The 26,454-nt window shown below is 45.6% G+C and overlaps 1 protein-coding gene across 2 annotated transcripts; it reads left to right on the forward strand.

The window, feature by feature from the left end:
- The first annotated feature begins 819 nt into the window (after nucleotides 1–819).
- Nucleotides 820–25,129, forward strand: SEC22C (SEC22 homolog C, vesicle trafficking protein). 2 transcript variants are annotated; one of them, XM_066350944.1, is made up of 7 exons: nucleotides 820–1,005; nucleotides 14,291–14,499; nucleotides 16,741–16,904; nucleotides 17,473–17,652; nucleotides 19,823–19,941; nucleotides 21,551–21,616; nucleotides 23,820–25,129. In XM_066350944.1, the coding sequence occupies exons 2-7, from the start codon at nucleotides 14,318–14,320 to the stop codon at nucleotides 24,018–24,020; spliced, it is 912 nt and encodes a 303-aa protein (XP_066207041.1). In that variant the 5' UTR covers nucleotides 820–1,005; nucleotides 14,291–14,317; the 3' UTR covers nucleotides 24,021–25,129. The 2 variants fall into 2 exon arrangements, with proteins under 2 accessions (XP_066207041.1, XP_066207040.1); XM_066350943.1 differs by lacking the exon at nucleotides 820–1,005 and adding an exon at nucleotides 1,196–1,338.
- Nucleotides 25,130–26,454: the final 1,325 nt, after the last annotated feature.

Here is a 26,454-nt window from a genome sequence, read left to right on the forward strand (position 1 = left end):
CCAAACTTTCTGCCAGGGCCTACAATATTCTACATTGTCTCATCTCTTCTATTCTCTCTAGTGACTCTCACTTTACTCCTTTACTCTTTAAACTCTGAATTTCATTTCTTAACTTTTTTTGCTGGCAACATAGACACACATAAAATTTACCATTTTAACCATTTAAAAATATAGAATTCGGTGGCATTCTGTAAGTTTACATTTTTGTTCCACTATCACCACTATTCATTTCCAGAACTTTTTCATCTTCCCCAACTGTAATTCTGTGCCTATGAAATACTAATTCCCCATGCACCTCCCAACCGCGTTCTTTTTATCCCTCAAGGAGTCCTGCTGCCTTCCACACAGAGTTCTTTATACACACTGTTCCTCTGAAGAAGAAATACTCCCCTTCTGCCCTTTGTCTAGTTAGTTACTAAGCCAGTTTTCAGAGCGGCTTCCCTGGACTGCGAAGTCCAGCCAGAAGTCCCTGTAAATTCTCTTAAAAACCTTGTTCCTCCCTGAAGAGCACATATCTGTTTGTATTTAAACACGTGTTGTGTAGTTGTTTGAAGGGTGCTCTCACTCTGCCAGCCTCTCTTAACATAGTTTTGAGTGGTCAAGAGTTCCTCGCTATGTCCGCAGTCCCTGGCATAGTGCCGGGCACATGGCTGGTGCTCAAAATTCGTTGAAAGAATAAACGGACGAAATCTGCTTCCCAACCTCCTTCGAGCCGCCATCCACCTGTGAGTGCCTCTGACCCAGACTGAGGTGTGTCCCTAGACTTTGGTACCTCGTCCAGGCTGGCAGAAGGCTGCGCTCTTTGGCTTGCCTATCTCGGGACTCCTGCCCAGCCGCGCAGACATCGCAACCCACGCCCGGGGCGTGTCACGCCTTCACGCTGAACCTCCTTGCCTCCGCTCGTCAGTCCTGTCTGCTACTCCCGCAGGAATCGAGCTTAGATCGCGAAGCCTCCTCGCACCTCGCGACGTGGGAATTACAAGCTCGGACCTCAAACCCACGCGGGTGAGAGACTGGGAATGGGAGGAAAATTGGGAAGCGCGCGCCCAGCCACACCCCCTCTGTACTGGAGTCGCAGCCCTTTAAGAACCACTTCATTCACTTGTGCGGACGAGCAGTGGAGGCGCGTCGTGATTGGTCCGTTCTGGTGCCGGTGTTGCGTAGTAGCAGCGAATGGAGGTTGAAGACTCGCGCATGCGCACCGTCCCCTACCTGCGCCTGGGCCGCCAGTGACCCGGGCCGGGTCCACGGTGTGGGTTAAGGTTGCGGAGGAGGCGGTGCGTGGATCGGCGGCGCGGAGGGAGGCGGCTGACTCCCGGGGGCCGCCGTCCGGGCGAGGTGAGGGCTGGCCGGCGGAGGTGGGCTTCGCGGCCCGTTAGCTGAGAGCAGGCGGGGTCAGGTGTGATGCAGGGCGGGCCTGGAGGTGGAGGCGATTCCGAGCCGGCCCCTCCCTCAAGCCCAGCCTAGCCCCTCCGGGCTTCATGGGGCATCCCGGAATCACCTGTCACTCTTCCTTTAGCCGGCTGCTCTCCGGACCCCGGGCGGACCCCGGGCGCGCACCTGCGGGAACCCTCAGCTGATAGATGCGCGTCAAGTGCTGCGTCCTGTGAGAGGAGACGGGGTGTGTCCAAAAGAGAGAGAGAGCGATTATTTACTTAATTATCCGCAAAACTCTCGTCGGAGTATTGTTTCGTTTTAATAGCAAACTTCCCTTAGCGTGCCGATATTGTAAGATTTGGTTTACCAGATACTGGATGCACTGGACCAGCTTTTCGGAACATCAGGTGTAGTAGAAGGTGGTGTACTTTTCAGTGTATTGGAGGCTTACATCTAGATTTCCAGAACCAGAAGAATAAAGCACTGCCAGGGGAAAATTAGAATTGAAGAAATCAAAGCCACGAAAGAATATTATTACCAGTGATGAAAAGTAATTGGTGAGATTTGAGACATGGTCAGAAAGAAAAATAATAAAGCTCAGACCTGTGGGGAGAGTAAATATTAAATTTAACAAAGAAAGGAATTCTGATTAAGATATTTTTAGCAAAATGAAAATGTAAATAGTTGAAAGTAGTTTAATATTGCTAAATAGAGTTAAAATTGACCTAATAGCATTTGTTCTGGAAAAATACATTTTAGATGATTATGTTATAGCTCTAAGTGTTTGTGTTAGTTTTTACTCTTCAAAGAGCCTCAGAAATTAACTATCTGAAAGATGACTGATGGTCAGAGAGGAAAATCTACTTACTCAATGAGTAAGGAGCAATTGTACCAATCTTCTATTAACAGGTGTCTGCTTAATTTAGAGTATTAGTGCCCTAGGAGGAGAAACTGTTTTAGAGAAATAGAGTAGCTGTAATACCAAAGATTGGATTTGAGAAGTCATAGTGTAGTCAGTGGAAAGATCATAGGCTTTCAAATATCTTGAGCAGTGAAGTTTGGGTTTGAATCCTGGCTCTACAACTTGGGCCTTGCAGCTACAATTTTCCCACATGTCTACTGTAGATTATATCTACCTCATATTATAGGCATAAAATAATATTATCAGTGTAAAAGTTTCCAGAACCGTGCCTGGCATATATTAGTTGCTATCCAGCTCAGTCCCCTAATCTTAGCTCTTAACAAATGACAGTTGACTTCTACCCCTCCTCCTGAGCCCATCCCCAAGAAAAGTGGAACAGAGGAGCCTGTGTGGTCTACACATCTTTTTTTCTTTTCTTTTTTATTTTTTGTATTTTTCTGAAGCTGAAAACAGGGAGAGACAGTCAGACAGACTCCCGCATGCGCCCGACCGGGATCCACCCGGCACGCCCACCAGGGGCAACGCTCTGCCCCTCCGGGGTGTCGCTCTGCTGCGACCAGAGCCACTCTAGCGCCTGGGGCAGAGGCCAAGGAGCCATCCCCAGCGCCCAGGCCATCCTCGCTCCAATGGAGCCTTGGCTGCGGGAGGGGAAGAGAGAGACAGAGAGGAAGGAGGGGGGTGGTGGAGAAGCAAATGGGCACTTCTCCTATGTGCCCTGGCCGGGAATCGAACCTGGGTCCCCCGCACGCCAGGCCGACGCTCTACCGCTAAGCCAACCGGCCAGGGCCTGGTCTACACATCTTAAGTCCTGTTGGTGAAGGTGAATTCAGTAAGGGTGACAGAACTCAATTTTGTTTTCTGTATTGTGAATATGAGGAGTGGGCAGTATGCCTTACGCGGAAAACTTGTATGCCAAAAGAAACTTATTTTGTTTGTTTAAATTACTATCTTGCAAGACTTGTTTAAATTACTGTCATTTAATGCTGTTTCTCAACCCTTTCTCTCTTTTGGAGGGAGGAAGAGTGTCCGTGGCAGGAATTTGGGAGTGAGTTAGGGTAAAGGGAAGAGAAAAAGAACAGTGGGAATGGGGGTGGCCTCCAGGTAGGCACAGAGTCTGTGCTGGTGGAATGGGGATTATCTCCAACATGAACAGTTTATAAATAGAGCTGAGAAGAGGATTTAGGAAACGGGGGAGGCAGATTAAAATAGTTTTATCAAACCTAGTAATACCCCAGGTACTGTATATTTGATTACTATTTCAGTTTCTACTTTTATGAAATTCCATCTCTATAAACCCCTTTCTCCTTTTCTCTCCAAGTAGGATTTTTTTTGTGAAAAAAATTGTCAAAAGGCAGGATGGGCAAAAGTAGGTTTACAGTTGTGAGTGTGCAAAGCAGTTTATTCTTGTATTGTTATTATTATTTATTATTATTTTCAACGTGAACAACTGTAAACCTACATTTGCCCTGTACTTGGTAGGTCAGAATATGGTAAGATCTGCAAAGCCACAATTCTTGTTTCAGGGAACAAAAATAAGGTAGCCCCCTAGGTCATTCATTCATTCTTTCTGTAGTATTTATTGAGGACTTCCTAATATGTGGCAGGGATGGTACCAGATAACAAGGTCCACTGGACTGTAGCAGGAGCTGGTGAGACCTGGAAGATAGACTCGTGTCACTTTGTGAGCACTCTGAGGCTGCTTTTGTCCTTTTGTAATTCATAATATTTTTTTCTGTTAATTGTGGCATGATTTCCCAGATTCATTCCACTGCTTTCCTGTTTAAAACTAAATAGTGGTAATTTGCGGCTTTTATTTTAATGAATCCTGAGATGCTAGTACTGTCCAATTTGAAAATGTCACATAGTAATGGAACTGCTCACTATAAAACACATCCTTCGACATTCTTGCATAAATCATCAGAACTACAGTTAATTAGCAGGAAATGTTATTCTACTGGTAGAGATATTTAAAAATTACATTTGAACATAAAAAGTATGAGCATAATTTAAGTATATGGCATAAAGACCTTAAATAAATACTTTTTATTTTCAACTTTGATTTTGAAAGAATTATAGTCACAGGAAGTTGCAGAGATGGTACAGAGAGGTCCCATAACCAGTGGTCCCCAACCTTTTTTGGGCCACAGACCAGTTTAATGTCAGAAAATATTTTCACTGACCGGCCTTTAGGGTGGGACAGATAAATGTATCACGTGACCAAGACAAGCGTCAAGAGTGAGTCTTAGATGGATGTAACAGAGGGAATCTGGTCATTTTTAAAAAATAAAACATCATTCAGACTTAAATATAAATAAAACGGAAATAATGTAAGTTATTTATTTTTTCTCTGCGGACTGGTACCAAATGGGCCACGGACTGGTACTGGTCCGCGGCCCAGGGATTGGGGACCACTGCCATATACCCTTCACGAAGTTTCCCTCTTTGATTACATCTTACATAACTATAGTATAATATCAGAGCAAGGAAATTAACATTGTTATAAAGTGTGTAAAGTTCTATCATATGTAGATTTCTGCAATCACTATCACAATCAAGGTGCAGAATTATTCTGTCACCACAATTTTCCTCTTGCTGTCCCGTTACAGTAACTCCCATTCACCTCCTTCCCACCATCCCAAACCTTTGGCTATCATCTCTATAATTTTGTCATTTTGAGAATGTTATATAAAAGGATTCATACATATGTGACCTTTTGAGATAGGCTTTTTTCACTGAAATCCAGTGTTCTTGAAATCCTTCCAAGTTGTTCTTTGTTTCAACAGTTCATTCCTTTTTACTGCTGAGTAGTTTAACCATTCACTATTTGTAAGACATTTTGGTTGTTTCCAGTTTTTGGCTGTTACAAATACAGCTGTTATGAACAAATTGTACACAGGTTTTTGTGTGGACATAAATTTACATTTCTCTGGGATAAATGCCCAAGAGTGACGTCGATAGATCATTTGGTAATTGCATGTTTAGTTATATAAGAAACTGCCAAACTTTTCCAGAGTGACTACCATTTTACAGTCCTGCTGTAATGTATGAGATCCAGTTTCTGCATGCTTGTCAGCATTTGATAATTGTCCCTTTAAAAAATTTTAGCTCTTATGATATGTAGTATTATCTCACCGTGATCTTAAGTTCCATTTCCTTTAACAGCTAGGGACACTCAACATCTTTTCATGTGCTTATTTGCCATCTATATATCTTTGTTGGAGAAATGTCTGTTCGTGTACTTTGTGCATTTCTAACTGGATTTTTTTTTTTTTTTTTAGTGTTGAGATTTGAGAGTCTTATAAATTCCAGATATCTAGAGTACATGGTCAGATCTGTGGTTTACAAATATCTTTCTCCAAGTCTCTAGCTTGTCTTTTCATGGGCTTTTTGCAAAGCAAAACATCTTTTAATTTTGGTGAAATACAATTGACTGATTTTTCTTCTATGGATTGTGCTTTTGGTGTCTTATCTAAGAACTCTTTCCTCAGGTCCTGAAAATTTTTCTCTTAGGTTTTTTTCCTCTTTTATGCTCTTACGTTTTACATTTACATTTATGATATGTTTGTTGTTGTTGTTGTTTTGTATTTTTCCGAAGTTGGAAACGGGGAGAGACAGACAGACTCCCGCATGCGCCCGACCGGGATCCACCCAGCACGCCCACCAGGGGGCGACGCTCTGCCCACCAGGGGGTGATGCTCTGCCCCTCCGGGGTGTCGCTCTGTTGCGACCAGAGCCACTCTAGCGCCTGGGGCAGAGGCCAAGGAGCCATCCCCAGCGCCCGGGCCATCTTTGCTCCAATGGAGCCTTGGCTGCGGGAGGGGAAGAGAGAGAGAGGAAGGAGAAGGGGAGGCGTGGAGAAGCAGATGGGCACTTCTCCTGTGTGCCCTGGCCGGGAATCGAACCCGGGACTTCTGCACGCCAGGCTGACGCTCTACCACTGAGCCAACTGGCCAGGGCTATGATATGTTTTGAGTTAATTTTTATGTGAGAGGTGAGATTATCAAGATTTTCTTCCTCTATAGCAGTGGTTCTCAACCTGTGGGTCGCAACCCCGGTGGGGGTCGAACGACCAAAACACAGGGGTCGCCTAAAGCCATCAGAAAATACATATTATGTATGTATTGGTTGAGAACCGCTGCTCTATAGATACCTTGCTCCAACACCATTTGTTGGAAAGACTGTCCTTCTTCCAATGAATAGCTTTTGCATTTTTATCAAAAGTCATTTGATTGTACATGTAGGTTTACTTCTGGGTTCTCTCTTCTGTTCCATTGGTCCATGTGTTCATTCCTCTGCCTGCTGTAGCTGTATAATAAGTCTTGAAATAGGATAGTGTGGTTCCTTCTACTTTACTGTTTTCAAAATGGTTTAGCTATTTCAGTTTCTTTGCCTTTCCATGTAAACTTTAGAATAATTTTTCTCTCTATCAATAAACTCTCTTTCATATTTTTACAAGAATTGCATTAAATCTATATATCAGTTTGGGGAGAATAAACACCTCTACTATGCTGAGTCTTCTAATCTATGAACATGGTATCTCTCTTTATTTATTTAGGACTTCTTTGAGTTCTTCCAGGAACATAATTTTCAGCATATAAGTCCTATACAGGCTCTATTAGCTGTAGAGCTAAGTATTTCATTTAAAAAAGTATACCTTTATTGAAATCACTTTTGGAATGATTGTAAATAGTACTTTATTTTTAATTTGGTTTCTACATGTTCATTGCTTGTATATAAAAATACACTTTTTTATGTTGATTGTATATCCTTCAATCTTATTGAACTCATTAGTTGTAGGAGGCTTTTTAGTAGGCTCCTTGGGATTTTCCATGTAGACAATTATATCATTTGCAAATAAGAGTAGTTTTGTTCTTCCTTTTCTATCTATATACTTTTTACTGCTGTTTCTTGCCTTATTGTGCTGGGTAGAACTTCTAGTACTATTTCAATAGTATTGGTGAGCGCAAACATCCTTGTTCCTGATTTTAGAGGTAAAGCCTTACACCATTAAGTTAGATGTTAGCTGTAGGCTTTCTTTAGATCCTCTGTTAAATTGAGTAAGTTTCTCTCTATTCTTGCTTTGCTGAGAATTTTATCATTAATGGGTATTGAATTTTGTGAGATGCCCTTTCTGTATTAATTGATATTGTGTGACTTATATGATGGATTATATTGTTTGATTTTTAGAATAATAAGCCAGCCCTGGTCGGTTGGCTCAGTGGTAGAGCATCAGTCCAGCATGTGGATGTCTTAGGTTCAATTCCCAGTCAGGGCACATAGGAGAGGTGCCCATCTGCTTCTCCACCCCTCCCCCTCTCGCTTCTCTCTTGTACATGCTCTCTTTCTCCCCTCCTTCAGCCATTGCTCAATTGGAGAGAGTTGGCCCTTGGCGCTGAGGATGGCTCCATGACCTTTGCCTCAGGTGCTAAGAAGAGCTTGGTTGCTGAGCAACGGAGCGATGCCCCAGATGGGCAGAGCATTACCCTATAGTGGGCTTGCCTGGTGAATCCTGGTTGGGGTGCATGTGGGAGTCTGTCTCTCTGCCTACCCTCCTCTCACTGGAAAAAAAAATTAAGCCAACCTTGCATTCAGGAATAAATCTCACTGGTTATGGCATCTAATTCTTTTTATTATATTGCTGAATTCTAGTTACTAATATTTCTTAAGGATTTTTACATATAAGTTCATGAGGAGTATTGGTCTATAGTTTTCTGTGTCTTATTGTCTTTGGTTTTGATGTTAGGTAATATTAGCTTCATAAAATGAATTTGAAAATATTCATTCCTCTTCTGGGTTTTTTTTGGGAGGGGTTGTTTTGTTTTTTTGTGGGTTTTTTGTTTTGTTTGTTTTGTTTTTCAGGGTTGCTGTTCGTTCCTTTGTAAACGTTTCTTAGAATTCTCAAGTGAAACCCTCTGGGCCTGGAGAGTTACTTTTCAGGAGTTTTAAAATGACAAATGCAATCTTCTTAATAGGAAATTCAGTTAAAGGATTGTTTAAATTAGCAATTTAAATTGGATATTTGTGGTTGTCTATGCTTTTTGAGGAATTCATTGATCTATTTCGTCTGTGTTGTCAGATTCACTGGGGAACAAAATGTTTGTCTCATCCACAGAAACACTTGTTCTCACCTAACTCGAGTGTGCTGATCTCAAATCTGACATTAGTTTTTCTCCGTAAGCTACAGTTTTTTGCAATTCAAGATTTTAGGTTTTCATCTTATTGTAAAAATTTTCAACATTTAGTTTAACATAATGAAGTAGAATGTCTTCTTGGGTATCATCTTTGTGAAAATATAATAATTTATATAATGCACTAAATACACTAATACACTAAAAGATATGATTGCATCAGAATGTGTCTACAATTTCTAAATAGAACATATTAAAACACTTAATCATAAAATTTGCACAAAACTTATTTAAATTCTATTCAGGCAAAAATTTGCATTTGTAGCTCTTGCGTTTGTGTATTTGTTGAGGACAGTCTCATTTGATGCTCTAGTAGTCTGCTCATCACTAACAGCTCCAAGATTTTTGGGAAACTTATCAAAGTGACTGTTCAGGAAGTGAATCTTATACTCATGTTACATCCAATGTTGCGGAAAGCCAACAGCATCCTTTGAACCAGAAGTTCATAGTTTTCTGCTTTTTTGTTGCCAAGGAAGTTCTTTGTAACTGCCACAAAAGACTGCCATGCTGCTTTCTCCTCCTTATTCATCTTCCTGGCAAATTCTTCGTCATGAATGAGAGTTCGAATTTGAGGTCCATTGAATACACCTGCTTTTATCTTCTTGAAAGACAAGGCAGGAAAAGCAGAAATAATATGTTGAAAGCATTCACTTTCTCTATTCAAAGCCTGAACAAACTGCTTCATTAAGCCAAGTTTGATGTGAAGTGGGGGAAAAATGATCCTGTCTCAATTAACTACAGGTTCATTCACAATGTTTTGCATCCCTACTTCCAGAGCTTCACGATTGGGCCACTTCTTCTGTGTCCAATGTTTCTCCCGAGCTCGGCTGTCCCACAAACACAGAAAGCAAGGATACTTCGTGAAACCTCTCTGTTGTCCTAGCAGGAAATTTACCATTTTAAGATCCACACAAATGATCCAGTTATACTCCTCATACTTCAGAAACTCGAGGACAATTTTTATGTCATTATAATCTTCTCACAGATAAGCTGAATAACCAGTTGGAACCACTGCATAAACGTTACCGTTGTGTAGGAGAACACATTTCAGACTCCATTTAGAGCTGTCAAGAAATAGCCGCCATTCTGTTAGACTGTAAGTGGTAACACCTAGCTGGCTGAGAAGACTACTGTTATCATGACAGTAAACAAAGTGTTTGTCTTTGGAAAAAAAGTCCACGAAAATTTGTTCACGCTTCCTGAAATGGGATACTTTAGCTGACTGGTGAAGTACATTTTCTTGAAGCCTGGAGGCTAATAACTCAGCTGCTTTCTTTGATAGGCCCAAATCTCTTACTAAGTCATTCAATTCGGGTTGGCTAAACTGCTGAGGGGTTAATGACTGCTTGGCATCAGAAGAAGACCCTTCAGATTCTATAACCATTTTCTCTTGCATCTTGTCAAAATACACTTGATCACCATGTTCACTTTCTTCGTCCTTAGAAGAAATAAAACCATTGAAAACTGGAATCGGGAGTGTCTCCGAGGGTGGGATGGGTCGTATTGCTGAGGGAATATTAGGATATGCAATCATATGCCATTTTTTCTTGCCGATGCCCTTTGTATGGATCAGACAGAAATAACAGTCACTGCTGTGGTTTTTAGGTTCACACCAAACCATGGGAATACCAAAAGGCATTCCTTTGCGTTTTCCTTTTGTCCAGTCACGAAGCATTTCCTCACAATTATGACACACAATATGAGGAGCCCAATTCTTGTCTTGATCGCCAAGAGGAACTTGAAAATAGGCAATATATACATGTGTCACAAATGATGAAATATTGCGCCTTTGACGTTGAAATGTGTAACAGCCACATATATATATATATATATATAACGGTGTCAGGACTATTCTTACATTTACGCCTACTTGAAGAAGCCATGATTCAGTCTTAAAACAAAATAAGAGGGTGTTTTTATCAGATAATTTTTTACATTTAAAAACAACTACAATTATGTAAAAGTGATGTTTGTAAAACATTAATTGCCTGTGGTTATGTTCAATCCAAGAGTCATTGCCCTTTAACTCCAATTTAAAAACCAATGCATGCCATTAACTGTAACAAAAAGAAATTAAAATTGCATAAAAACTAGAGAATGCACCAAAAACCAGACTTCAGATTTGGAATAAGTGATGCAGAAATATATAGAAACAATTCTAAAACCTCGTGCAACAGAAAATGAAAATAAAATTGTTCCCCAGTGTTACAAATGTAGAGTTGTTTGTTATATTACCTTATTATTTCGATGTCTGAGATATCTGTGATACCCTATTTAATGCTTGATATTGGTAATTTGTCTCTTTTCTCATTTTTTCTTTGTTAGTTTTGGTAGAGGTTTGTCAGTTTTATTGATCTTTTCAAAGGACCCACATTTTCTTTCTTTGATTTTTCTGTATTTCTACTATCTCATTGCTGCCAGGTGGGAATAAAAGTCCAGGTCCCCCACTTGGCTTCTGTGACTCCCTGAGGGGAAGAGGCTGCTTATTGTGTTGGGCAGAGATGGGAATTCTGTATCCTGAGTGATACTGTGGGTGAGGTCGGCTCATTGCTGCCTGCAGCTCCCCACTTGGTCTTCTCTGACACTGCTCTGGCAGGGTGGGAAGTTGGGGGCACCTCGTTGTCACCAGGCAAGAGGAGAAGTCTGAAGCCCTCAGTGGACCTTCGCTGCTGGGCAGGTGATGGCTGCAGTTTTTCTGTGGTGTTTGGCTGGCGTGGAACACTGGGTTGAAAAGTTTTCTTTTGCTAGGCTGCACCCTTGGCTAGAGGGAGGTTTTGTGTTGTTGCTGGGGCTTGCTTTTTTTTGTATTTTGTCTACGCCCATTGGCATTTTTGGGTCACTGTTTTCTCCAGCAGTTAGACTGGACATCCGAGGCCGAATGAAACGGAGCAAACTCACAGCCGTGTCGTTCCTCAGGAACCAAAGTCCCCCCCACCCAGAACCTTATGTTTACTTCTGTATAAGGTCCATGGGGTTTGGTTGTATTTAATGGGATTAGAAAAAAATACTTCAGTCTACCTTTCCAGAAGCAGAAATTCCCAGCTCATTCTTTTCTGAGCAGTGGTTAGATCTCTGAGCACAGACTGTCTCATAATAAGATTGTAACCTGAATTCACACGCACCACATCCCTACAGTGTGCAAAGCTCCCAGGCAGCGTGAAGAACGCAGAGATGAGTGTTCTCTCTTTGTACTAAGTTTTTTTCAGTCTGGAGAATACAGAATGCGTGATCACAAAGGAAAAGTGTTGTGGGTGTCATCTGTGTTCTTAGACTCTTGCAAGGCAGCATGTTAAATTCCTCCACCCCTCAGCCAGCTGCCTTCCTGTGCACTGACACACTCACATAATCACAGGCACAAGTAGCAGTTAATGTCAGTGTCACTTTCACTTAAGCAGCATGAATATTTTAAAATATTAAAAATGGCCTGACCTGTGGTGGCGTAAAAATGGATGTGGGTTTTACTAGTTTGCAGTTCTACTAACTTGTAACTGAAAAACAGTTTTCATTCATCTTGAGTGCTGCTGTTTGAGGAGAAGCAGGTGCGGTCACCAGAAGGGGGAACTGGAAGCAGTAGAGCCCGGATGGGACGTCTGGATTCTCTTCAGAGAGTGGCAGAACCAGTTCTCACAATTGCTATCGCTTGGAAAAGTTGGTTTTCTTTTTTATTGATTCAACCCGATACCTGGCACGTAGTAGATGCTCCATAGAGATAGCGCCCGAGAGGCCGTCTGGGGCCTGACAGTGGAATAAATGCATGCTGCTTTCTCTTAGGAGAACATACAGTTTACTCAGGCCCCATACAGGCAAGCCTCTTTCTTATTTTACCGTGGGGGTGTTCCTGTCCTGTCTCTGACTCTCTTGGTATCGTATTGCTCATTGTATTTTTTTTTTAAAGCAAGTACTGTTCTTAGAAACATCTTTATTTGGTGTTTTAAAACACTTCTCTACCTGTGTTGCAGAATGGCTCTAACTGATGAACACTGTTCTCGAAGGTAACATGCAAGTAGAAGTTCTTGTTTAGACTCTAAGCCAGGCATCCCTAAATTATGGCCCACGGGCCACATTTGGCCCCCTGAGGCCATTTATCCAGCCCCCTCCCCCCCCCCCCGCCCCCACTGCACTTCCAGAAGGGACACCCCTTTCATCAGTGGTCAGTGAAAAGAGCACTGTATGTGGCAGCCCTCCAACGGACTGAGGGACAGTGAACTGGCCGGCCCCCTGTGTAAAAAGTTTGGGGACCCCTGCTCTAAGCCCTGGTCGCAAGTTGACCTTGTAGTCTTCCCCTTATCTCTGTCGGGGCTTTGTGCCCTATACCTCTTTAAAAAAACTCTTTTTAATTAAATAATTCAAACATACATAAAAGTATGGAAGATAATGTTATCAACCTCCATACACCCATTCCCTGATGTTTTTTCTGGTCCTAGAGGCCTCGGCATCGCAGAGGCACCGAGGTGGCGAGAGGAGTGTGCATCCAGGGGTGCCCCTTTCCTGGCCCCACAACAACTGAGATGCTGCCTAAGGTTGCATCCCTAGAGTTCTTGGGAAGAAAAGCCCCCCGGGGTAGAACCTATCCATATCCTCCCAAGCAGAGGAATGGATACACAGGATCTGTGAAACAGGATGTGTGTGTGCATGGAAAGACCCATTAAAACTGCAGTGGCCACTGCAGTTGTCCCCATTTTATTGATAAATCATTTCCACTACCTATGTTCTGATTTGCCAAAGGCACCGTGAGGGCTCCGAATCTGTTTCCTTTTGTTTCTTTTTTTTTTTTTTTTGTATTTTTCTGAAGCTGGAAATGGGGAGAGACAGTCAGACAGACTCCCGCATGCGCCCGACCGGGATCCACCCGGCACGCCCACCAGGGGGCAACGCTCTGCCCACCAGGGGGCGATGCTCTGCCACGACCAGAGCCACTCTAGCGCCTGGGGCAGAGGCCAAGGAGCCATCCCCAGCGCCCGGGCCATCTTTGCTCCAATGGAGCCTTGGCTGCGGGAGGGGAAGAGAGAGACAGAGAGGAAGGAGGGGGGTGGAGAAGCAAATGGGTGCTTCTCCTATGTGCCCTGGCCGGGAATCGAACCCGGGTCCCCCGCACGCCAGGCCGACGCTCTACCGCCCTTTTGTTTCTTAATAGTGCTCACATACAAGGCCAAATAAGTATCTAGTGTCTTACTGTAATATAATTTGTTAAATAGCTTCCATCTATAGGAGCTCAGTCTTCACTTTGAACACTGGCTCTGTATCAAAAATTTGTAGAAGTTCTGGAGGACATACTCTCTCAGTTGTATTTCTGCCCCGGGCTCTCCCTGCTACCTGCTTTAGGGTAGATGCTTCGAGTCCCTGCACTGCAGGTGAGGATCTGGTCGCTAAACTGCTCAGCACCTGCCTCCCTGGATGACCTGGAACACACAGGTCACTGGACCCCACCCCTGCTGCGTTGGCGTCAGGCATACCCGGTCCCTTTGGGGTCCTCTTGTTAGCCATGTCCTGTTACCCACCGTCATTGCCATTGCTCCCGAGCCCTCTGGTCCTGCTTCCTTGCTTCTCTATTCCTTCCTCCCTCATCTTGGTCGGTTTAATTCTGGGAAACGAGAGATTCATTAGACTCTAAGGGAGATTACAAGGAGAGAGGAGACAGGAAGGAAAATTGGGAGCGATGTAGCCATTGAGGGCAGGGAAGTAATCATAGCAGCCACGTTTGCGGTTAGAGTGGGGGTGAGGGTGAAACAGTGCACGTGTCGAGGGCAGGGTGTCTCTCCTCCGGCATCTGGCCCTCAGTAACAAGGTGACCTCGCTTCCCCAGGTGTCCTCATGACTTCTCCTGCGGACCATGTCCATGATCCTCTTTGCCTGTGTGGTCAGGGTGAGGGATGGGCTGCCCCTCTCGGCCTCCACTGACTTTCACCACTCCCGAGAGTTTCTGGAGTTCAGGAGACGGCTCAAGACTTTAGCCTTGCGACTGGCCCAGTATCCAGGTCGAGGTTCTGCACCCGGACGTGACTTCAGTATACAGTAAGCAAATGTGTTCACTTTTCTAGAATGTCAGCGAAGGTTGGGTTACTTGTAATCATATGTTGAGCTAACATTATGCTGATCACGTGGTGTGTTAAAAGTGGCTCTCCCGTCAGATGGTGCTTGGGGGTTGTGCGTATTGACAGCGGAGCGGGGGGCGCTGCACCTCTGCCTTTGTTGGTGCAGCGCGTGGCCACCGGGGCCGCTCCAGCCAGTTTTCAGGACTTTAGGAGCTTTTTCTGGACAAGATGCAGGGATGGGGTCAAGGTGAGGAGGGAAGAGACAACTAGGTTAAAATGGCAGGGAAGGAAGAGGAGAGTGAGAAAGCCAGGAAAATAGGAATAAAGACTGAGATCTTACCTTCATGGTTTGCTTTTTTAATCTTTTCACTTAAAAAAAATTTTTTTTTAATTACCTACCAGGAACAGGGCAAAGAAAAATGAGCACAAGGAGGACTCTCGTCTCCCAGAGAAAACTGAGATTTTTTTCCATACAGGTGAACAGGCCCATGGCTTATTGTGTAGTTAAGGAGTTGAAGTACTTTCCTAGGGTTGCCATAAAAATGACCACAAACTGCCTTAAAACCACAGAAATGTTTTCCCTCACAGTTCCGGAGGCTAGATTGTCTGGAATCGAGTCAGCAGGGCTGTGCTCTCTGAGGCTCTAAGAATCCTCCCCGCCTCTCTGCCACCTTCTGGTGGCTGCCAGCAGCCTTTGTCAGTCTGTCTTACAGAGGTGTTACTCATTCTCTGCCTCCTGGTCACATGGGCTCCTTCCTTGTCTCTGTGACCAAATTCACACCAGCCATTGGATGAAGGCCCACCCTAAGCCATTGCGCCCTAATCCATTGTGACCTCATTTCATCTTGATTACATCTAAGATGACTATTTCCACATAAGGTCATATTCACTGATACTAGAACTAGGACTTCAACACATCTTTTGGGGGGACATAATTCAGCCCAAAATAGGGGTCCTCTTTCAAATAGAGACACCTTCATCCTAGAGAGACTTAGGCCCTGCTGGGAAATTCCTTGTATAAGGAGCAGGTCATCCTTTATTAAAAAACTGGAAATGTTTTTATATAAGGAGAGACTTCTAATTACAAAATGGTTGGTAGATACATCATTATGACCTAAAACCTCTCCGGCCAGAAACACCCAGAAATATGGGAAAATATATACATAATTTTTTTTTAAAGTGTAGCTGTGCTTGAAAGGAAGAAGTCGCAAGGTGCCACAGGTCAGGGGGAACAGAATGTCAAGGGGTCAGTGTGTGAGCCGACGCCGAGGCTCCCGGGTAACCGGTCGCGGTAAACTCAGGGTTTGAGTTTTGGCACCCATGACGGGAGAGGCCTTGAGCTTACTAGAGTGAGGTGTCGGTGTAATACCCCAGCATAAAGGAAGGGAATCTTGTCAGGCCACAGCCCTAGTGCAATGATCGGGGAGAAATAGTCTGCCCACCAACACGGGGCTGACTCCGCTCCACTCGGCTTTGAATGGGAAGAAAAAAAGAGAATCTCACCTAAGCGATTGAAACACCAGTACCGTGCCTCACATCAGATAGGAGTTTGAGTTTATACTTTATACTCCCCACAGTCCAGGAGTTGCCGAGCCAGGGCTCTAAGTGATGACGTGCATGGAACAGCGGGCCACAGAAAATGCAGCACCCTCGGGGAGGAGCACGCCCCAAGTCAGGCCTCGAGGGAGCCGAACGAAGCAAGCAGGCTCCGCAGAGATGAGCTCTCAGCTACAATGGCGCACCCTAGAGGAGACACCCCACAATGAGGGGAGTCTGAAGCCACCACAGATAAGGGAACTAGCGTCCCCGGACTGGACACGACAGCATGACAGCCTGGAAAGGGATAGGTTTTGTTTCAGGATGCCAGCATGAGTTAAGGTTAGAAAGTCTGTTGATGTAGATTAAAGAGGAAAACCATTTTCTCTAAGATGCGGAGGAGTCTCACGCTGCTTCTCTCTAAAGGAACTCGCATCCTCAGGAGTGACAAAGGAACAGTGATCACACACTGTCGGTGGCAAACGCCACTGCCCATTTTAGGGGAAGTGTACAAAAGGCACAGTCTCTGGTAGGTCTAGCCAAGGACACAGTGTATATGCTACAAACAGCGCCAGGACGGGGCAAGGCCAGCCAAGTCCAGAGTCGGGGCGAGGTTGTGTCTGGGTGTGGGGTGGGACTCCATGGGTCTGTTCCTGGTAATATAGATGTCTTCCTTTTGTTCCAGTTTTTCTTCTTCAGGGGATGTGGCCTGCATGGCCATCTGCTCCCACCGGTGCCCGGCAGCCATGGCCTTCTGCTTCCTGGAGACCCTGTGGTGGGAGTTCGCAGCCTCCTACGACACCACCGCCATTGGCCTGGCCTCCAGGCCCTATGCCTTCCTTGAATTTGGTTTGTAACCCTCCTTCTATTCACTGTCCCGTCCCCCCCCCCCCCCCCCGGGGCACGTGCAGATTTGTAGTTTAGATTTGGCTTTGGCCATCAAGGGAAGTCTGTGGAAGTGCCATAAAATGTCACTGGAGACAGCTGCACATCATGACCTTTCACAGTGACGGAAGAGGCCTGGAAGTGCGAGGTTTAACACTGGCTGTCATCTCTCCAGAGCCGGGGGAGGGCGGAGGAATGGTGAGACCCGCACAGGCTGTTCGCCACAGCCTTGGGTGGAGGGGTCAGCAAGCTGTGGCTCATGGGCCAGAACCTGGTTTTATAATAACGTGGACCACGGTCACGTTCAGTCCTTTACGGGTAGCCTGCGGCTGCATTGAACGGTCACCAGCCTTGGAGAGATTGATGAGCTAGTCATGATAGGTAGGAGTCATTTGACCTTCGTGTATTCCTTGACACTCTGGAGAATCCGGCGGACCTTAGCTTGCTTGGCAATGCAAAGTTCATTTTGTTTATCGTCTCACAACGTCCCTTGCGATACAGATGCTCAACTTGGGTTGCTCTCTTTTTGCAGACAGCATCATTCAGAAAGTGAAGTGGCATTTTAACTACGCGAGTCCCGTGCAGATGCAGAGCAGCTTAGAGAAGATTCAGGAGGAGCTGGAGCGGCAGCCTGCAGCGGTCCTCCCTGTGGAGGACGCGGATGTGGGGAGTAGGGTGATGAACGGGCACGCGCAGACGCTCTCGGAGCCTGGTGAGTGGCCTGCTGCTCTCGGGTGTTGACTGAGAGGAGGGGGCATCGTGTACTTCAAAGGGACACTGATTTCTTTCCCTAGGAACGTGGTGTTGGGGGGAAGGTGGCGAGGTATAAAACAGGTGGGGGAAGATATGGACTGATCTTGTTTCCGGGTGGCTGCTATAGAAGCTTGACCATTATGACAGTGAGTTGATCTGAGGGAGGTGGCTCTTAGGATGAAATTCAGCAGTAGAGCGACTTGGCAGATTGTTTTCTTAACCAGGGTAGAGTCTACACTGAGGTTTCAATGTTGTAAATGAGATTCATTCTCTTTTGCTGGATGTCACTTACACAGATTTGTACATCCAGGTATCTCTCTGTCTTTCTGTCTATTTTCTATCTTTTTTTCCTTTGACAATGAATCCTCATCACTTAGTGAAACCTGGCAGAGCTCCCCTGAGAGCCCCACCCTCCTTGATGGAGGCGGGAGGGCTGTGGGTGAGAGTGGGCGGGGCCAGATTCTGGTGCTCTCTCCTGGTTCTCCGTGAGACCCGGGGACATCCCTCTATCCCTGGGAATGTTGGAATTTTATCTGAAGAGTGAGGTGTTACTGAGTATGATCACAGTGCCCTGGCGTTGTGTGACGGTGGGCGATTAGCCACTCAATGCCTAGCATATAACAAGCATGGTTATTTGCATTCCTTGTTTACAGTGACACACAATTAAACCAATTTTGAATTGAAGTCGGTATTTACATTGTAAGAATTTTGGAATGGTGTAGAGCTGAATTTTGCTCTGAAAGAACTGTCTATACTGTAACAGTCTAATTATTTTCACTGTTTTTACTAAACTCATGCTTGAATTTTAAAAATTGCATATTAAAATGTTCCTGTTTTTTTACATAACTTTGTGTTTTAATTTAATGTTTCAACCAATAAATTCCTGGATTAGCTTTTATGCCAATCAGTAACTTGTAAGTTATGTCAGGGAATGAACTTAACTTTTGTGGAAGGAAGACTGGGTTGAACCCCATGTTTCTTTGCCTTCTCTGAGGACGGGGAAACTTTGTAATGTATGTTTTGTTTTTTAACCACTTAGATGAGAGGAGCAAATCCAGAAAGTGTCAACTTGCCTATCTCTCTAGGACATTTTACTGTGGTTTGACTCACCCTATTGTCCTGAGGCTAGAATCTTTACAGGTAGCATGTTCCGTTCTAACAGGAGCTTTGACTTGCTCAGTGGAAACTCTAACACACTAACAGTAGGCCTCAGTGGGGTTGTGGCTAGACACTTGTGTGTGCCCGTGTGCCTGTTTGTGGATGCGGGTGTGAGAAATGGAAGGACAAGAAAGGATGATTTAGAGAGAGCATAGCAAGAGAATGGCAAGACACAATTCAATTCTATGACCAGAATCAACTCCAGAATCAAATCGTTATCTTTCAACAGAGAATGATCACTTGTTCCATTAGAGTTCTGGAAACAGCTGGCAGCATAAATAATCAGCGTTCCCCTCTTCCTCCCTGTTATTTTAGAATTTTACAAATTGCGTGTCCTGGGAGTTGCTGTGGAAGCACCTTAGACACAGAATATTATCCTTGTCAGGAAAAGAGTGGGGGGCATTTTACAAGCTGAGGCTTGATGTGTGTAATAGAAATGCTTTCAGAAACTGACGACTAATTTACAAATAAAGCCATCAATTGCTTTAAATCAAAAATTGTCAACCCTACGGACATTTTGTACCAGATAATTCTTTCTTTGTTGTGGGGGCTGTCATGTGCATTGTAGGATATTTAGAAGCAGTCATCCCCTCTACCCAGTAATGCCAGTAATGTGCTGTCCCCAGTTATGACACGCAAAATGTCTCAAGACATTGTCACAAGTCCATTGAGGGGCCATATTGCCCCTGGCCGAGAACCACTGCTTTAAATAGAAAGGAATAAACACTTGAAAAACCTGTGCTTGCTCAGAGAAGGAGCTCTTTCTATTGTAGAAGGAGCCCACCTGGGACGCCCAGATCCATTCTGTCCTTCATTTCCTGCCTTTCCCTCTAACTACAGCTGCTTTGTAAAGTAATCTGTGTGTTTAGCATAACCTCTCATTAGTGGAGGCCTGGTTAGTGTCTTGCTTATTTTTCCTTCATGTAGAAATTATTTTCACTAGACGCTTATTCATTTTTTTTATTGTGAAGCTCCTAATCTCCGAATGGAACCAGTGACAGCCCTGGGTGTCCTCTCCCTCGTTCTCAACATCATGTGCGCTGCTCTGAACCTCATTCGTGGAATCCACCTTGCAGAACATTCTTTACAGGTGACCTTTTCCCTACAGTTCAAATGGAAGGGCATACAGGGGAAGAAACCAATGGGGATACATTTCATTTATAAGGCTATTGATTATGCACTAAGGTTTGAAAATTCAAATACAGTTTTTATTTCTAATTTTACTCGTTATAGTAAGTTGAACAAATATGAAACTTGCTCTTTTGTATCTGATTTTCTAAGAAGCCAAACGGGCCTTGGGGGTGCTGGTGAGAAGTGGACAACAGGGGCATCTGGCCACCCTGTGGTCCTTAGGACCTCAGAAATCACTACCGGGGCTGGATTCTTCACCCAGGGCAAGAGTTTGATTCTAGACTTTAAGGCTCAGGCTCTTTGTACCTGGGAAAAGCTGTCTCCTAGTCTGGTTTATATCATGCAGAGACTACCCCTCTGTGTCCCCGTCAAAACCTGTATCACGAGGAAGTTGACTGTCCAGCCTGCTCCTCTCAAAGCACCTTTCTAGTTCAGTGTTTTTCGAATACTGCTTTTTTTTTTCTTTTTTTTTTTTTTTCTTTTTTCTTTTTTTTTTTGTATTTTTCCTGAAGCTGGAAACGGGGATAGACAGTCAGACAGACTCCCGCATGCGCCCGACCGGGATCCACCCGGCACGCCCACCAGGGGGCGACGCTCTGCCCCTCTGGGGTGTCACTCTGTTGCGACCAGAGCCACTCTAGCGCCTGGGGCAGAGGCCAAGGAGCCATCCCCAGCGCCCAGGCCATCTTTGCTCCAATGGAGCCCCGGCTGCGGGAGGGGAAGAGAGAGACAGAGAGGAAGGGGGGGGGTGGAGAAGCAAATGGGCGCTTCTCCTATGTGCCCTGGCCGGGAATCGAACCCGGGTCCCCCGCACGCCAGGCCGACGCTCTACCGCCGAGCCAACCGGCCAGGGCCTCGAATACTGCTTTTTAATTGTAAAGTATTTCAAATACTTTTTAAAAGTATAGAACCATCATGAGCATAAACAGATACACACTACTTTTAAAGATAGAGCCAGAATGCTCATGCCCAGGTCCATGGTGGCAAGAGCCGGGAGCATGGCTGCTGTTAAATCTCGGGACCGACGCAGGCTGGCCTGTTGGCACGGGCAGCAGGCCTGTGCTGTAAGAGCGGTGACCGCCTGTTCCACATCCCATCTTTGGTCAGTGCATGGTGTGGTTCCCAGCCCTATTGTTTATTCTCATAACCTGTTACCTACCGATGTCTGTACACACTGGAACCGGTGCCTGGCCAGCAACGCGGTGAGGACGTAGTCCTGCCTTGGGGACACTAAGGAGGTGGCAGTACCTGGGGATGGGAAGAATTAGGGAGAGCTTAATATTGATGGAGAAGTGGGATTTTGAGAGGTGGTGGGTTGTTGGGGGCATTTCAGGTTGAGGGCTTAGCACAGATGCATGGGCACAGGCAGGTGCATGGTGTGTCCAGGTCACTGAAAATGATTGCATGTCAACCCTTGTTCTGAAATATTAACAGGGACTTGAGTCTCGCCCAGCCAGGGATTTGGTGCTATCAACCAGACCAGACCGAGAATGAGGAGTAAGGTGCTTTGTGCCACAGTGTTTCTGTTCACCTAAATACTCCTTTTGTCTTCCTCCTATTTGTTTTAGGTTGCACACGAGGAAATTGGGAATATTCTGGCTTTTCTTATTCCTTTCATAGCCTGCATTTTCCAGGTGGGTGAAACGTTGGTATTTTGGGGAGTGGGTTAAACTCATGGCCTTATTTTGTTATTTTTTGTTGGAACCATCAGCAAGTTTCTAGATTCTGTTTTTGTTCCACCAGGCCTTGGTTCAAATCATGGGCAATGCCAGGCTCTCAGTGGAAGGACCCTAGGCCCTTCCTGCCCACTCCTCCCATTTAACAGAGAAAGAAGTTTGGGCTCAGCAAGGAAAAGCCACTTGCTCTGGGCCGCAGGGCCATCCACAGGGACAGAACAGAAACAGGACTTTGGATCTGACTCCCAGGGAGGGCAGGGTGGGACCGCAGTAGGGATTGGGTTGGGCCTGACTAGTGTGAGGCAGGGTCTTGTGTCCTGCTTATTGTTGGACAATCCAAACACAGAAATGTCCTGCAGATGTCACACCTGTGTATACGTATGTGTTTCTGAAACAACTAGGTAAAAAAAATGTTGTTTTTAATAGTTATACTGTCTAACTCAAATCCGTCCTTAGGAAATGAAACATGTAAAGCCAGTAGCCGCGGCCACCATCACAACCGCCTGGCCAATGCAGGTTCACATTTAATTCGGATCGATCGTAAAGAAACTGCGGAGCCAAAAACTGGTGGACCATCTTCCTTTATTCTAGACTTGTCCTGGCCAACGAGTGAAAAACAAACACTGGGCACCAAAACCCACTCTTTCCGGTTTTCTCCTAGAATCAAAGGCTTCCACTTCACCAGTCTTATTCACCTCTGTTCCCCATCTCCTTCTCCTGCACAAACTGGCTTCTCCTACAGCACTCCACCATTTTGGCTGCCTCCTGTCATCCACGTGGCCTCTCAGCCCTGCTACAACATGGGCTCCTCCTCTCTGCAAGAACAGGTCACTCTCTCCCAGCACACATTAGCATAACCAAGCCCCTTCCCAAGCAGGAAGGGCAATTAGCTGTATCACGTGAGAGCATCACCACGAGAGAGCAGCGGCCATCTTTAACGATAGGAGTGAGCAAAAAATAACTTACCTGCCCGACAAAACAAAAATTATAACATTAACTGGAGAGCTTTGGTTATTATTTAGCTATTTTCAGATAAGCTGTCTACATAAGGAATGGCATAAAAAGGAGCTTGTTCACCTTTTTAATTCTAGTAAAAGCCCAACTCTTAATTCTCTTTCCTTGTCCTCCACATGGGCTGGGAGTCTAGTACTTTCTCTTAAGGCTTAATTTTTTGTTTTAATTAACATTTCTGTTCTTAGGGCACTTCCTGTCTCTTCCACACACATCCTAAAATCCATTTTTTAGAATGGCATGAGTATGCAAAAAGAAATTTTCAACCCCAAATCGAAAACGCACTCATTTTTTAAGAACAAGTCTCCAAACCCTTGGGTGTCATCCGAGTTTGCTGGAAGTTTCCAGCAGCTGCATTTCAGGGCGGGGCGGGTTGTTGAATCCCCTCTTCATTCCCTCAGCTGCATTATTTATCAGCTCTTTCCATGGGGACCCCCTCCCCTCACTGTCACTGAGGTTTTGTCAGATGGCAGATGGCTCTCTCTTTTGAGAATGTGCTTTTTTAAAAAAAAAAAAAACACATCAAACCAAAAAGCTGTTTCCACCTTTAGCAGAACAGGAACGGCCTCTTTTCCATGTGATAGTCCTTCACAAGTGTCAGTCCCTCTCCCTGCTGTGAGGCCTTCTGTCTCACGGGTGCCCGGCAGACACGACAAGGGAGAGGGCTCGGGACCAGTAGTCCCCTTGTGACTGGAACTCGGGGAGAGCTCCAACAGTGAAAGCACAGCCCCTCTCACCGGCTCTCCCGCCTGTCAGGACCCCTGAGGGAAGAAGTCACCTGGAAGTCAGGCGGTCTTGTCAGGCTGTCCTGACCCGGCTGGCAGTCTGCCCCTTCCGTCCATCTCTTTCCCTGCAGCCACAGCCTGGGCATTTCTCTCTCTATTTCCTAATCTTCTTTCAAGAGCGTCGTGTCCCGATTCCTCCTGTGGTACCTGCTTACTTCTCCTTCCTCTCCCAAATCTCCGCTTTCATCCAGTGGTTAACCGCAACGTGCCAGCGAGTCCCAGCCTCATAAGTAACGAACTCAGTGTACTAAGCTAATGTGCGTAAAATGACGGCGTGCGTGGCAGGTGCGAGAAGTGCATGTGGCATCTGAGCCGTGGCCCGCTGACTGCGTCTGATGGGACTCCCCCTCCCGGTGTCATTTCAGTGTTACCTGTACCTGTTCTACAGCCCCGCCAGGAGGACGAAGGTGGCGCTGATGCTGCTCTGCATCTGCCTGGGCAACCTGTACCTGCACGGGCTGAGGAACCTCTGGCAGATCCTCTTCCACGTGGGAGTGGCCTTCCTGTCCTCCCACCAGATACTGACGAGGCAGCTGCAGGAGAAGCAGTCTGACTGTGGCGTGTGAGCAGTGGCGCCTTCGATCTTCATCGAGGGCTCACCTGCGTTTCCCTCTCGGCTTCTCGACCTCACCTCCAGTTTCCATCCTCGAAGTTCCTTTCGACCAAACTGGACTGCCAGTGAGACTTGGGGACATCAAATAGGTGCAGCTGGAGGACATCAAATGGGCTTCCTCCCGGGGCCCATTCTGGCTGGCTCTCCGCGTGGGCACGTCCGCCTAAGACAGCAGGTGCCGGGGCCTCAGTGCCGAAGGAGCCTTCGCGGGAGATCGGAATGGGATAATTTCGGTCTTTTAGACTGAATGACGCAATAAACCACTAGATTCAGTAACACTAGTTTTAGTTACTGGCAGTTGTCTCCAAGGAACCACTTTAAAACCCACATCAGCTTCTCAGTCTCCGTGTGACTTGGTTAGTTTTTTAGAGGGTCAGTACAGGGTGAGTCAAAAACTTAGAAATACAGTTTATGAATATAAGCAAGACAAATTTTGTTTACATTTTTTTGATAACTTAGGTCCAGTATGATACCTTTAGAACAGTGAAATGTATTTTGGATAGAAACTGAAATGATCTTCATTTAGGGTAAGGCCAGACCAGCAGAGAAAGCAGCTAAGAAAGCTCAGTTTATCTAACTTACGGACAACCTTTTACGGTGGTGGGGCTGTGTGGGTACAGAAATGTTCTGTATTTATTTGCAGGGTATTTCTGAATATTTTAAAAATTAATTGGAACAATCAATGCTACTCGATCATAAGCTTCTAAGCCTGAGCAAAAACGAGGATGTCAGGCTGCCTCGCAGTGGGCCGCAAACTAGATCCCCACGGATTCCGGATTCCCACGGTGGCGCTGCCCAGACGCAGGTGGGAGGGGCCATCGCAGGTGGGAGGGGCCACGCGTCAGCCCCACAGGGCAGCCGAGCTCCTGTTGTTTTAACGATGATGAATACCCGATCCTGTGTACCTGTTCCTGGAAGACCTCCCAAATTAATTTCTCACACCTTCACCTTTCTCAGTCACCTTGATTAGATGGAGGGGCTCATTTGTTGTTGTTTTTTTATGAACAGGACTTAAATAGATGTTAACTTTTTCAAAGTTTTATAAATATGTAATTAACTCTGTGCTCTGAAAAGTTCCTTTTCTTTCTCTCGTTGTCAAAATATCGATTGATCGTAGTTCTCCAAAATGTGGATCTGAACCAGAACCCGTAGGTTGTCCGGTACCGTTCAGGAGGCCAGTTTGGATTGTCTGTGGGCTGTTCTTAGTAGAGGTCTGGAATCTGAATACTCAAGCGCGATCGCACAGAGTACTTGGGGTTGAATTACGTAGTCTTGGTAAGTTGCAAAGTCCTATGTTGATAGTTTTTAAAAGTTGGAAACCATTGCAAGAGCTATTGAGCATGTGGGGAAAGCAGAACATCGTCTGAGTGAATTAGGCTGGACGTGGTTATTGCGGTGGTGTTCTGTTACTGAGCTGCTCTGGTGTCCCTTTAAGGAAAACGAGTGCGTGTGCTGGGAACTGCTGGGGAAATGTTGCCAGAGTTCATTTTATTTTCTTAGAATAGAATTTTCTATTTTTAATCAAATAAAATAATCTGGATATGAAGGTTCTATTGGCAACATCTGCAGATGGAAACTTCAGGGCCGTCTCTCCCTTGATTTGGGATCTGCATCCTTTTCTGCACAACCAGCAGGTGATGTTCAGGCTTTCTGGGAGACGGTTCTGAGGAGACGGTAAAATAGAGCGGGAAGCCAGGGAGGCGAGACAGATCCCTTTAGGGTAGAAGCACAAACAAAGCTTTACAAGTTGGTAAGAGCAGCTCACACACGACTGGCTTCCTTTTCGAGCCCACGTGCTGTTGGGGTCGCCGAGTAACCCTGCAGCCTGGGTGCCTTGGGCGTCTGACCCTGTGGCCCGCGGTCAGCAAGCAGTGCAGAGAAGCCCAGGGAGAGGACTCCTTCCCGGGGACGCTCCTGCACTAGCGACGCATCATCCACACTTGGCTGAATGTGTCTTACTCGGTTAGTATCTAAACTTGGGGTTGGAGATTTACTTCTGCAAGTGGAAGGGAAAAGAGGCCCCAGACAAGTAGTGCAAAGTAATGAGCATATGAGCATGTTTAACTGCAGGCCAGTCCAGCTACGAGCGGCCTCAGCCCCCTGGAGGGAGAAGCTACTGATGGGAAAGAGGGTCTGAGAGCTCGTCCAAGGGAAATCCTGGGCTCGGGGTTGACTTGGTCCGGGCCCGGAGTTTTGAAGCCTCCTGTGTCGTCCTCAATGCCAGAAAGCTGGCCGCAGACTCTGTGCTGTGCTAGCCCCTTGTTTTCCCAGAGGTTAAATGCCACCTGCCCAGCCCACCTCGTAGGGCGAGACCTGGGAATAGGTGAAATAATGTCAAAGACAAAACCTTAAAAGTGCCTTCTGGTATCAGATGCTACAGGATCTGG

The sequence above is a fragment of the Saccopteryx leptura genome, chromosome 10, assembly GCF_036850995.1.
Source record: "Saccopteryx leptura isolate mSacLep1 chromosome 10, mSacLep1_pri_phased_curated, whole genome shotgun sequence".
NCBI lineage: Eukaryota > Metazoa > Chordata > Mammalia > Chiroptera > Emballonuridae > Saccopteryx > Saccopteryx leptura.